Here is a 14,397-nt window from a genome sequence, read left to right as displayed (position 1 = left end):
TTTCCCGATGTTCTACAAAATACACTACTGGCCATTAAAATTGGTACACCACGAAGATGGCGTGCTACAGACGCGAAATTTAACTGACAGGAAGAAGATGCTGTGATATGCAAATGATTAGCTCTCCAGAGCATTCACACAAGGTTGGTGCCGGTGGCGACACCTACAACGTGCCGACATGAGGAAAGTTTCCAACCGATTTCTTATACACAAACAGCAATTGACCGGCGTTGCCTGGTGAAACGTTGTTGTGGTGCCTCGTGTGAGGAGGAGAAATGCGTACCATCACGTTTCCGACTTTGATAAAGGTCGGATTGTAGCCTATCGCGATTGCGGTTTATCGTATCGCGACATTGCTGCCCGCGTTAGTCGAGATCCAATGACTGTTAGCAGAATATGGAATCGGTGGGTTCAGGAGGGAAATACGGAACGCCGTGCTGGATCCCAACGGCCTCGTATCACTAGCAGTCGAGATGACAGGCATCTTATCTGCATGCCTATAACGGATCGTGCACCCACGTCTCGATCCCTGAGTCAACAGATGGGGACGTTTGCAAGACAACAACCATCTGCACGAACAGTTCGACGACGTTTGCTGCAGCATGAACCATCGGCTCGGAGACGATGGCTGCGGTTACCTTGACGCTGTATCACAGACAGGAGCGCCTGCGATGGTGTACTCAACGATGAACCTGGGTGCACGAATGGCAAAACGTCATGTTTTCGGATGAATCCAGGTTCTGTTTACAGGATCATGATGGTCGTATCCGTGTTTGGCGACATCGCGGTGAACGCATATTAGAAGCGTGTATTCGTCATCGCCATACTGGCGTATCATCCGGCATGATGGTATGCGGTGCCATTGGTTACACGTCTCGGTCACCTCTTGTTCACATTGGCGGTGCTTTGAACAGGGGACGTTACATTTCAGATGTGTTACGACCCGTGGTTCTACCCTTCATTCGACCCTGCGAAACCCTACATTTCAGCGGTATAATGCACGACCGCATGTTGCAGGTCCTGTACGGGCCTTTCTCGATACACAAAATGTTCGACTGCTGCCCTGGCCAGCACATTCCCTAGATCTCTCACCAATTTAAAACGTCTGGTCAATGGTGGCCGAGCAACTGGCTCATCACAATACGCCAGTCACTACTCTTGATCAACTGTGGTATCGTGTTGAGGCTGCATGGGCAGCTGTACCTGTCCATGCCATCCAAGCTCTGTTTGACTCAATGCCCAGGCGTATCAAGCCGTTATTAGGGCCAGAGGTGATTGTTCTGGGTACTGATTTCTCAGGATCTATGCATCCAAATTGCGTGAAAATGTAATCACATGTCAGTTCTAGTATAATATATTTGTCCAATGAATACCCGTTTATCATCTGCATTTCTTCTTGGTGTAGCAATTTTAATGGCCAGTAGTGTAATATTGATTTGATCATTGTTCAGCTTTTAGCTTGTAGGTTGTCGCCAAGTGCCAGCTGAGTGTCGAAAACGCAGATAAAATGAGGTGTTACTAATACAGAGTAGAGGCGTTGCTGTTGACAAAGGAAATTTTTTTACTTTTTTTTGCTACGCAGAAATTTTTACATCTAATTGAAAATGATAAACTTGTGTTTGGTTATCGTTGCATTTAACGACACAGAAAAAACAAAACTGAATGTACAGTTGTAATCTAATATTTGCATCACTGAAACCGCAATTAAGAGAGACGCAAAAAGTTAGTTGTTAGTATAAGTTTGAGTTACGCAAACATTGGATTACAACTGTAAATGCTATTTCATTTCTCATCTCTTACTGAATGTAACGATTACTCTACGTGACATAACAAATGGACCACGTCCAAGCGTGGTGTCTGCAGTGCTTCGACAAGACAGACAGCTGTAACGTAGGTGCGACCACACTGGAGGGGTAGCTATGCAGTGCCTAGACAAAGGTGTGGTCCTTCAAGACGGCAGCAGCCTTTTGAGACGTTTCATGGGCAGCAATCTGGACAAATCACTGATTATAACGTCAACCAACATGACCCTGCTGTACTGTTACTGCGAACGCCTGAAACCAGGGAAAACTACAGCCGTATTATTTCCCCCAGAGGACCTGCAGCTGTACTCGATGATTAAATGATTATGGCATCCTGTTTCTTCCATTTTTTAGGGTACCACACCTCAATCGGTAGAAACTGAACCCTTGCAGGATCAAAATATGGTTCAAATTGCTCTAAGCACTGTGGGACTTAACATTTGAGGTCCTCAGTCCCCTAGATTTAGAACTACTTAAACCTAACTAACATAAGGACACTTATCTTGGAAGATAGATTAAGGAAAGGCAAACCTACGTTTCTAGCATTTGTAGACTTAGAGAAAGCTTTTGGCAATGTTGACTGCAATACTGTCTTTCAAATTCTGAAGGTGGCAGGGGTAAAACACAGGGAGCGAAAGGCTAATTACTATTTGTACAGAAACGAGATGGCAGTTACAAGAGTCGAGGGACACGAAAGCGAAGCAGTGGTTGGGAAGGGAGTGAGACAGAGTTGTAGCCTCTCCCCGATGTTATTCAATCTGTACCACAACAACAACAAGATAAGTCGTTTTATACGTTAGTGCGTCACGTCGTGTGTACGTCAGGAGTAAAATGAGTCTCGAAACATTTTAGACGGACGGTGTTCCCGTTACACATTACTCGTTACTCGTTACCTGTTACTTTCATTACTGAACGGCATTGCTGATGTAGCCATTAAACATAAATTCGTGGACGGTGTGTGTACGACAGGCGGAGTGTACTGAACGCTCGTGTGTCTGTGTGTGTTGGCAGCGGTGCGGCTGGGCGAGCAGTGCTACTACCTGGCGACGTGCACGTACACGGACGCGCACGCCGAGTGCAAGCAGATCGCCCACAACGCCATCTGCCAGTGCAAGCCCGGCTACCACGTGGTCGCGCGCCAGCGCCCCACCAAGAAGGTCTTCTGCTCAGAAGGTGAGTCGCCCCGCCACAGCAGGTAGGTCTAAAACACGGGCCAGGTCCTCAAAGCATAGTCACATAGACCTAAAATATGGTGTAAAATAGGCCACATCGTCCACACAGTCATTTTGCACCATATTTTAGTTCGGTGACGATGCTTTGCTGAGTGTATTTATACACTCCTGGAAATGGAAAAAAGAACACATTGACACCGGTGTGTCAGACCCACCATACTTGCTCCGGACACTGCGAGAGGGCTGTACAAGCAATGATCACACGCACGGCACAGCGGACACACCAGGAACCGCGGTGTTGGCCGTCGAATGGCGCTAGCTGCGCAGCATTTGTGCACCGCCGCCGTCAGTGTCAGCCAGTTTGCCGTGGCATACGGAGCTCCATCGCAGTCTTTAACACTGGTAGCATGCCGCGACAGCGTGGACGTGAACCGTATGTGCAGTTGACGGACTTTGAGCGAGGGCGTATAGTGGGCATGCGGGAGGCCGGGTGGACGTACCGCCGAATTGCTCAACACGTGGGGCGTGAGGTCTCCACAGTACATCGATGTTGTCGCCAGTAGTCGGCGGAAGGTGCACGTGCCCGTCGACCTGCGACCGGACCGCAGCGACGCACGGATGCACGCCAAGACCGTAGGATCCTACGCAGTGCCGTAGGGGACCGCACCGCCACTTCCCAGCAAATTAGGGACACTGTTGCTCCTGGGGTATCGGCGAGGACCATTCGCAACCGTCTCCATGAAGCTGGGCTACGGTCCCGCACACCGTTGGGCCGTCTTCCGCTCACGCCCCAACATCGTGCAGCCCGCCTCCAGTGGTGTCGCGACAGGCGTGAATGGAGGGACGAATGGAGACGTGTCGTCTTCAGCGATGAGAGTCGCTTCTGCCCTGGTGCCAATGATGGTCGTATGCGTGTTTGGCGCCGTGCAGGTGAGCGCCACAATCAGGACTGCATACGACCGAGGCACACAGGGCCAACACCCGGCATCATGGTGTGGGGAGCGATCTCCTACACTGGCCGTACACCACTGGTGATCGTCGAGGGGACACTGAATAGTGCACGGTACATCCAAACCGTCATCGAACCCATCGTTCTACCATTCCTAGACCGGCAAGGGAACTTGCTGTTCCAACAGGACAATGCACGTCCGCATGTATCCCGTGCCACCCAACGTGCTCCAGGAGGTGTAAGTCAACTACCCTGGCCAGCAAGATCTCCGGATCTGTCCCCCATTGAGCATGTTTGGGACTGGATGAAGCGTCGTCTCACGCGGTCTGCACGTCCAGCACGAACGCTGGTCCAACTGAGGCGCCACGTGGAAATGGCATGGCAAGCCGTTCCACAGGACTACATCCAGCATCTCTACGATCGTCTCCATGGGAGAATAGCAGCCTGCATTGCTGCGAAAGGTGGATATACACTGTACTAGTGCCGACATTGTGCATGCTCTGTTGCCTGTGTCTATGTGCCTGTGGTTCTGTCAGTGTGATCATGTGATGTATCTGACCCCAGGAATGTGTCAATAAAGTTTCCCCTTCCTGGGACAATGAATTCACGGTGTTCTTATTTCAATTTCCAGGAGTGTACGTTTTGACGACGCCATTACGGCTTTCTCACAGTAAGGCATGGTGTAGAACAGATCTGAACACGGTCATTACTGACTGAAACCGGTCATCGTCGAAGGACTTTATATTGTCATCGAAGATTGGAACAAAGAAAATTTGATAGTCTATATGTGTCTAAATGCTTACTACAGTAATTTGTAATCAGTTGAGGTAAATTGAAAACGTACATTTTGAGATTTTTGGTAACAATGTTTTCCCCTATATATAAATAATTAGGTACCTAAAAGTACGCCTGTATTAGAGCTCAACGTCTTGTCAACATTTCAAATCAATCGGTCACGAATTTTTTCAAATACACGATTTTGAACAAGTGAACATTTGCATTTTAATTTATATAGATTGGACCCGATATCCAGTCGCCAACTTTTAGGTACAAGCAGTTCGCCCAATCGTGTACCGTCATGGACACATCGTTTCTTCACCATCTGAGCAGCAAATGGAAAAGGCTATAATACACTTCCTTTGTTTAAGAGGTGTGCTCAGTGATGATACAATACCGTTTTCTCGAACACTTGCCACCTATCTGAAAATGTCGCAGCTTTGTTGAAGCGTGCCAGGATTAGGTCAGGTTTCATACCTGTAGCTTCTGATGACAGCCGCGCTGATGCTGTTCAACAAGGTGATTGGGTTGGTCATCTCCTGATACACACCTGCCCTGTGGTGAGCCCAGACAGCAACAACAGCTAATCTCAGCTGCAGAATGACTGCAAACTGACCGGAGTTCTGCAGGCATGATTCAGGCCCTGTGTAGCTTTCAGTGGCCTGCCCAACCCCTTAGCCCCCTTCACTTTCACTTACCGGCTTGTTGCAAAGCTTTTCCAGTGCGATCAATAAACGTCAGCTGAGAAGCTGGTACAAGGTGACTCGAGACGTGCGGCAGAATTGGGTCAGACAGCATGCTGCTGATGACAGTAGACTTGCTAGCACTGATTATCTAGGTTGGCCTTCTTGGCTTTCATCTGCTGGACATTAGTCACGTGACCCCGAATGCAAAGCGATTGCAGGTTGATCAGAGCAGTGCAAGTCACTTGTTTCAATCACAGCGTCGCTGACGATGAACACATCTATGCTTGTTAGGATGGCACATTAACTGGCCTTCTTGATAGCAGTTATCTATTTCGTATTAACCCAGCAGGACCAGGTTACCTTGGCTGCAAAACGACTGCAACGAGTTGGCCATAGTAGAGAAGCATCTTGTTTCAGACCTGGTGATTCTGATGACATTTATATCTTCGCTGCTATGCGCGATCATTGGGCTGATCATCTTCGCAGTACTCACCTGCTTCGTGCTAAAGCTGTTCAGCAAGATGAGATAACTATAAGTCCAAGCCGACTGAACTTCTCAGGGCCACTTGTTAAGACATTGTGTGCTGATGGTGGACATACCAGCATGTTGGGTTTGGCATCCTTTGTAGGACTCGCCTAATTTCTACTGAGGTCATGCAGCAAGATCAGTAAACATTGGGTTCAAAATGACCACAATCTAACAGGAGCAGCACTGGCCACGTGTTTAACATCTTTTGCTTCTGACTATGGCTTTCTGACCAGGCAGACCACTTTTATGGCACTTGTGTGCTTTGTGCTCAAGCTGCACAACAGGCTGAGGTAGCCTTGACTGAGAAACAATTATAAACTGAGTGGGCACCTGTTTCACAGTTTCTGGGCATGCCAAGGCCGCTGTCCTTTACGACTGGGTTGTTGACCTTCACAGCAGCTGTGTGTACACAACCTGTTCAGGAGCACTGGGTAAACTTTGGTGTGCAGCGACCACAACCTTGCTGGACTGGTGCACACCACTTGCTTCAGATATAGTCCTGCTGACAATGGACTTGCAGCATTGTTTGGTGTAATGACCACGTTGGGATTCTTCACTAAACTCATCTGGTTTTTCTTTATGTTGGATGTTGAGCCACTTACTGCACCAGAGTGAGCCATCTATTTCAGACACAGGGCTGTAAGCGATGGACACGCCTCTGCTTGTTGGCATTACAGATTATATGGCCATCATCACAGCATTCATGAGCTTCGTGCTGAAGTTGTTCAGCAAGTTCGTTTGACTTCAACTGTGAAATGACTAGTGATAGGAGACATACCACTGCCATTATGCATATCGATTGTGCTCGCAGTCTCAGTGGCACCCACCTGCTACACGCTGAAGCTGGGAAGCAGGATCAGGTAACATCATCTACAGTTGACACTGGACTCATCTGAATGCTGATTGCTTGCTTCAGGGCTGCTGCTGCTGCTGCTGCTGACAATGGACATGCTACCATTTTTTGGTGTAGCATTTGGGATGGCCTTGTTCGTTGCACTCATCTCTTTCCAATTTGGACTGCAGAACCATGTAATATTCCCTGCAAAGTGATCGGAAATCAACCAGAACACTATGGACAACCTATTTCAAAGCTAGTGCTGCTGATGATACACACACACCAATATTTGATGATATGATAAAAATACGGTTTATCTTGACAGCACTCATCTCTTCCATGCAGAAGACTGGCCACACGGCCAGGTAACCGTAGCTGCAAAACAACTTCAAGTCAACCACAGCAGTTCTGATAATTGGTTCAGGTGTGGTACTGCTTTCTTCACCCTGAGGCCAGGCAGCAGGACCAGTTTACATTGGCTGAAAAATGTCCATAGTCTGACTACAGTTGTGTTGGCCGCTTGAGTTACACCTGGTGCTGCTGGCGATGGACATCCCAACACAATAATGTTATGAACGAGATGGCTTTCTTTCTGGATGTAATCTGTTTCATTTTGAAAGTGGGCATCAGTAGCTTGACAGGACCTGTGTGTGTCACGTGCTCCATATCAGGGGCTGCCGACACTGACACACCAGCACTGTTTGGTGCCATAACTACGTTGATGTTGTTCATGTGGCTCATCTGCTTCTTCTTTAAGTTGGACAGAAGACTGCTAAACTTCGCTGTAGTGAAGTGTGTGGCTTTTGTTTAAGACCCAGTGATTCTGACAATGGATGTGTCAAAGTGGCTGGCCATCTTGACTGCACTCATTTATTTTGTGCTGAATCCGGGCATTAGGACCAGGTAATCTTGGGTACTGATTGGAAATAAGCGGGCCATAGCACTGCAGTTACTTTTTCAGACCTGTTACTGCTTATTATGGATATTACAATGAAAGTTGGGGATACAAATGAGCTGTCTATCTTCACAAGACTCATTTGGTTTGTACCAAAGTCAAGAAACAAGTGCAGCTAACCTTAGCTGCAAACACACAGTGGGCTGACTGGATGGGTGCAGGCCACTAGTTTCTGACCTGTTGCTGCTGACACTCCGCAGGTCATCATTTTCCTGTGTGATTACCAGGTTGGTTGTTCATCAGTTTTTTTTCTGAAAACAAGAATTGATAACCTTGACTGATAAAAGAACACAATGTGAACTGAGTCGGCTGACCCACTTGGTTCAGACCTGAGGCTGTTTAAAATGCACGAGTCAATACCGTTGTACAAGAAGAATAGATGGGCTGCTACCTGATCTCTCATCTGCTTCGTGTTGAAACTGGTCAGAAGGCTCAGGTAATCTTGGCTGCAAGATGACTGACAGTGGCGATTCAGCCACTAGTTTCAAACCTGTTTGACCTGCAAATGCTGTTCAAGGTGGCACCCAAGCAGGTCATCTTCAGGACACTCATCTGTTACATATAGAAGCTGTCGAGGAGGATCAGATAACTTGAGCGGCAAACTGACCATGGGCTGGCTTGACCAGTGTGGACCACTTGTTCCAGACTTGGTATTGCTGTCAGTGAACATACTAATCCCACTCCGTGTGACGACTTGGGTGCGTACCTACAGGGTACACATCTGCCTCAGGTGGACGTCAGGCAGCAGGGTCAGGTAACATTGGCCGTCGAGCGACAGCGAGCTGAACGGGGTGGCGCGGGCCGCTCTGTTCCAGACCTGGTGCTGCTGACGACGGACATGCCGACGCTGTTCGGCGTGGCGACCGGGCTAGCCATCTTCACGGCACTCATCTGCTTCGTGCTGAAGCTGTTCAGCAGAGCCAGGTACTCTCGGCCGCGGCACTACGCCAACGCCAACCTGGCGCCGCCCATCCTCTTCTCCAGCGAGACCGGTGAGTTGCTCTGTAAGTCGACGCTCTGTGAGTACTGTTTACTATATTCTCTGCTACCTGCCTGCAAAGTGCCACCACTGTGCTTCGCCCACTGATACACTGACTCTGCACACCTGTGAGGACACGGCTGGGAGGACCCCGTCCACCTGCCTTTCACATTCCCACACATTCACAATGCACGTGCTTGTCACAACTCGAAACCAAAAGCTGACAGCTAAACACTGGACACGTGTGTGTGTGTGTGTGTGTGTGTGTGTGTGTGTGTGTGTGTGTGTGTGTGTGTAGGCGCGCGCTTCTGTACATGTGGCATTTGGTAGTCATCCTCACCCTCAAGACGGATAGGCAGACCAAAAAAAAAAAATTTGTCAACCCTAACACAAATTCTGCTGATAATACTACTAGTTGGCGAGACTCAGCGGGACCAGGACCACCTCTGGATATGTTCAACGCAGCTCTGGACGAAATGTTAGGAGCAATAAAAGTTCCTCAGGTTTGGTATATCCATCATCAGATACCACAGAACTACCAAAGTGAAGGAATGGTCAAATTGTCAAATGTGTGTGAAATCTTATGGGACTTAACTGCTAAGGTTATCAGTCCCTAAGCTTACACACTACTTAACCTAAATTATCCTAAGGACAAACACACACACACCAATGCCCGAGGGAGGACTCGAACCTCCACCGGGACCAGCCTCACAGTCCATGACTGGAGCGCCTTAGACCACTCGACTAATCCCTTGCGACAAAGTGAAGAAATGCCGAATGCTGCATTTCATCTGTTCTTTCTAATACTCCCCCACATTCGTTATGGGATTAAACTCAGGTGATTTAGCGGGCTAGTTAATCGAGGTTCCATTACGCTGCCTCAGTGTTTTTCAAACCAGGAGCGAATGTTGTCTCCATGTTAACGGAAACTTGAATAAGTGGTTTCGAGTCAGGGGACGAAAAGGAACCCCAGAACCTCACAGAAGCACCACCAGCACAAACTACAACCTCCACAAACTGGAGATTAAACGTCTCATTGGGTTGTCAGTGCACTAGTGTCATTCGAAAAGGTACAAGACCGCGATTCGTCGGGCCAGTTTACACGGCTCCAGCCAGCGACTATTCAGTCTCTGTGCTGTTTCGCACACTGAAGACCTGAAGCATCATGTGACTATGTGAACAATGGTCTTTCACGACGTACCCGACTTCAAATGCCTGTTGCATGAAGTACCCTTCGCAGTGATCGCTGAGAAACTGCTTGAGATGGACATGCATCCACTGGCAGCAGCAATTCCAGTCGAGCTTGAAGCTGAATGTCACTGACAAGGCGTGACACAATTCTCCGGTCCCTGTCGGTTAGGATGCTTCTACGATCGCTGCTCTTCCGTTGTGTTACGTGCCTATGAGTGGCACTTCATCCCTTGTAGAGACGTTACACGGTTCGCACCGATACATCAACAAATTGGGAAAATTCGTTCACGGTGTGGCTGTGGACACATACAAACACTGCAGTTCCTTTGCACCATTTGCCACAGTGACCCACGATATTGCGCCAATTTCATAGAGCCGACTGCCACATACTGCTACTGTCGTGACTTGCGTCATCGGCAGAGGGTCATATGACCACTTGGCAGCAGTCCTACACCATCTACAGCGCTTCAAAGTGGCCAGGGGGTTCTTTTAATCAGATTAGTTAATATTTTCTCTCGTGAGCTTATTTCAATCTAATTACTGGCATCTGCTAAAGTGGGGGGTAGCACACGGTTCTGTTCTAGGACCAGTGAAATGATATCTCACTAAACATGACAGATGCTTAAAAATTTCTCTATTTGCAAATGACACAAGTCCATTGTGCAGATGTAGAAGGCAAGAAAATGCTTTAGCAAACAATATCGATTAACTGAAGCAAAAATCAGGAAATTTTCATAAAAGAGAAACGTCATTATCACACGGTGAGGAAGGAATCATTGGGGAAGAACATTTCGGATTCTTCGTGCTGCAGTTGGACGTTCCTCCTCGTTTGAAGTACAGCATTCAGGATCTTGTCTACGATCTAAATTTTGTTCCCTTAACTGTGACAATAATCTCCACTGCCCTAACATTGTTTGCCTTGTGTACATTATGTCTATTATACCATGCATTCCACATTGTGGCGCAACTCTGTGAATTTGCGAAGACTATTCCCATACCACAAGAGGGCTGTAAGAACGATGTGCAGTGCGATTTTGCGAACTGCGTGTAGTCCATTGCTGAAGCACCTTGGAATTCTAACTCTGGAATTTCTGTACGTATATTGCATTGTGGGAGATTTCATTAATAACATTGGCCGGCCGGAGTGGCCGTGCGGTTCTAGGCGCTACAGTCTGGAGCCGAGCGACCGCTACGGTCGCAGGTTCGAATCCTGCCTTGGGCATGGATGTGTGTGATGTCCTTAGGTTAGTTAGGTTTAATTAGTTCTAAGTTCTAGGCGACTGATGACCTCAGAGGTTAAGTCGCATAGTGCTCAGAGCCGTTTGAACCATTTTTTAATAATATTGACTAAAACATTGCTACAGTCACTCACTGAACAAGAGGCGCAAGAATAATCATTTCTTGGGTACGCTATTGTACAGATTGGTGTGCACTGTCTTCAAAAGGCATCAGTGCTAACGGAATAATGTGATACATGCATCCCAGATTTTCAAATCTACGTTGCAAAGTTTGCGTGTGGCATATGCGTTTTATGCCGTACAAGAATTCCTCAGAGCAGCTTACAACTTGCCATAATAATGTTAACTACTTGCATACAGGGTGTCACAGGAGGAATCGTCAGTATTCCGTGATAGGACAGGAACGATCATTCAAAGCAAAAAAAAAAAAGGCCAGTGAATATTGTCTCTACAATCTATATCTGAAGAGCTGTGGGCACTTCGATACAGTGAAGCAAATCTCTTCTACTGCAGTCTCTTTGCTTTCCAAATTTTTTGGGAGGAGGTAGTATGGACCAAAACAAGAAAACTATTGTCCAGCAAACAGGCCCTCTAAAGTGCATACTTTAAAAAGCATGAGCACTTGTTCAGCAGAAGTTGTGTATTTCACAATAGCGAAGGTAACCAACTGCTAATAGCTCTTAAGGTATGCATATTAAGAGGCCATGTTTGCTACACAAATGATCGCTTCTGTCATATTCCTGAATATTGACCACTCCTCCTGGGACACCCCGTATACCTAAAATCACGAATCTTCGGTATTTTTTAACAGCATTGTTTAAATACGACAGCATCATTTTATTATGACATAGCTTTCCGTCACAGGAGCCAACCACCCTCGAGGTAAAATTTTAAAAAAAAATATACGGAATGTATCATAATAAACAGCAAAACAGACACGTGTGAAAATATGTGATAATACAAGGAAAAAAACTATCAGTGAAGATAGGTACAAAAATAGGGCGTTTGCAGGGTAATTCCGAACGTGCCTTGGAGAACCGCTGCTGACTTCATAACGAAATATTGTCCTAGTTAACACACATGTGTTTCAGATATAAACTTTTCGATTAAGTCCCCATCTAACTGAGCTCAAATATCAGCCACAGCCGTCTTATCATGCGGGGTTCACTTCCCGGTGCTGTCTGCCTTGTTGGTTGGATGGTTCGTTCGTTTGGGGAGTAAAGCGACCGAACTACGGGGTCATCTGCCCCGTGCTGCCGGGGATTTTCCTGTGGTGGGAGGACTGGACCAGTGATGCGAGTCGACGAGCTACTGATGGTGGAGTGGTAGCGGGACCACGACAACAGCTGGCAGTGCGATGTCGTGCTCACCCCATGCCCCCCCATACCGCATCCGATGGTGACTGAGCTAGGATGACTTGGCGGTCGGTCGACTATCGCGTGCTCTTCAGGGCCTGATTGCGGGGCTTCCTTTTCATTTTCACATTCCACAATGAAATTTACTTACTGTGAGCCCTATGCGATTTTCACAACGTCGATTGCATGATTTCATGGCAACCGCGAATATTTCATTGACAATCTGTTTTGACTACTGTGGAATCGTTCACACAGTAGCAATACGACTAGAGAATCTACAATCACGGGGTGCGTCTTTCATTGCCACATTAGAGTGGAATGTGATACAAACCCAGATGTTGTAGATCGTCTGTAACGTTATAAAGCAGGTTTTCTATCTTTGTTGACAGGAACGAAATACACTTGAGATATGTCAGTATAAGCCAGAATCACTTCCCTCCAGGTTTGATATTCTTCCCCAGTGTCAGATTAATGCAACCATGTAATTCTTTCTCACGCTAAGTTCCATTAATCGGACCATAGACACAACACTAAAAAGAATTAATAGTGGCTGTTTGCTGTCTTCTTCTTTGTAAGAATCAACCTACACTAAAAAGAAAGGTGAGGAAGAAATGCTAATGAAGTTCTCCGAACCAAATGCAAAACCACCTACACTTTATGGTACTGGGATCTGGCTACTAACACAACTGGAAATGAACGAAGAATACGAGCGGCGGAAATGTGATTCTTAAGAAGAGAATCTGCTTATAGACCATCTACGACAGGTGTTCCCTAACGGCAGTAGGTGTGGCACTGGCGATACGCAAAGACATTTCAGATGGTAAGCGTAAAGGCAAACAAAACACGCAACGACGTAAGCATAATTATTATGTTACGTTAGTCTTTTCGCAAAGTAAAAACAGATTGATTGAAGGTCGGATTATGGCTTCCACAGCCCTCCTTCATTGATCGTCACTGTCCTAGCCGGGAATGATTCATCTTCTTTTGACGTTCACGATATTTTGATCGAATCTTGTCAGTTTATTCGGACCGCCTTACAAATGGTTCAAATGGCTCTGAGCGTTATGGGACTTAACATCTGAGGTCATCAGTCCCCTAGAACTTAGAACTACTTAAACCTAACTAACCTAAGGACACCACAGACATCCATGCCCGCGGCAGGATTCGAACCTGCGACCGTAGCGATCGCGCGGTTGCAGACTGTAGCGCCTAGAACCGCTCGGCCACTCTGGCCGGCAAAGGGAATCCTGCTAATGGTTAGCAGAATTCTTATAGTTACTGACTGCAAATATACGTTGTGCTCTCACCAAGTTTCACTGCTGACCCTCGTCACCGCATTCTCACATCGAATTAGTTCGCACATGCATGTAGGCAACCCAGTTACCAGACTCGCAAAGTAGGCGGTCTTTACGTGTTCTCAGACACATCACGAGCCGGCCGTTTTGGCCGAGCGGTTCTAGGCACTTCAGTCCGGAACCGAGCTGCTGCTACGGTCGCATGTTCGAATCCAGCCTCAGGCATGGATGTGTGTGATGTCCTTAGGTTAGATAGGTTTAAGTAGTTCTATGTCTAGGGGACTGATGACCTCAGATGTTAAGTCCTATAGTGCTCAGAGCCATTTAGACAAATCACGTCAACAACTAGGGCCTACGAATTGACGTTTGCCACATCAGAAACGCAGCCCATATTCAGAATTTGTAGTGTGAGTTATAAACTTAGACATATGCCCTGTCCACTGATGTGTGTGTCCGTTTTCAGTATGTGTTGTAGTTGCTGCACAGTTATCTTCTGAAACCTGGATGTTCTTACGAATAATCCTGTATGTCCTGCCACCCATCTCCACTCCCTTAGAAGACTAAACGTTGGGAAATAATCTTTTCGTATTGTTACTTCTAACAAGTTAATTAAAACAACCATAATATTTTGTGA

The 14,397-nt window shown here is 47.0% G+C and overlaps 1 protein-coding gene across 1 annotated transcript in view; it reads left to right on the top strand.

Annotated features, from left to right (window-relative positions):
- The window catches only part of LOC124718768 (AF4/FMR2 family member lilli), a 651,060-nt gene that overhangs the window by 549,909 nt on the left and 86,754 nt on the right, over positions 1-14,397 (top strand). The window contains exons 3-4 of the mRNA XM_047244381.1: positions 2,814-2,975; positions 8,521-8,697. Coding sequence (XP_047100337.1) covers positions 2,814-2,975; positions 8,521-8,697 — 339 coding nt within the window. The remainder of the gene's footprint in view (positions 1-2,813; positions 2,976-8,520; positions 8,698-14,397) is intronic.

Source organism: Schistocerca piceifrons, chromosome 10, assembly GCF_021461385.2.
Source record: "Schistocerca piceifrons isolate TAMUIC-IGC-003096 chromosome 10, iqSchPice1.1, whole genome shotgun sequence".
Lineage (NCBI taxonomy): Eukaryota > Metazoa > Arthropoda > Insecta > Orthoptera > Acrididae > Schistocerca > Schistocerca piceifrons.
Note: the sequence above shows the minus strand (reverse complement) of the source record. Positions and strands in the feature narration are given on the sequence as shown.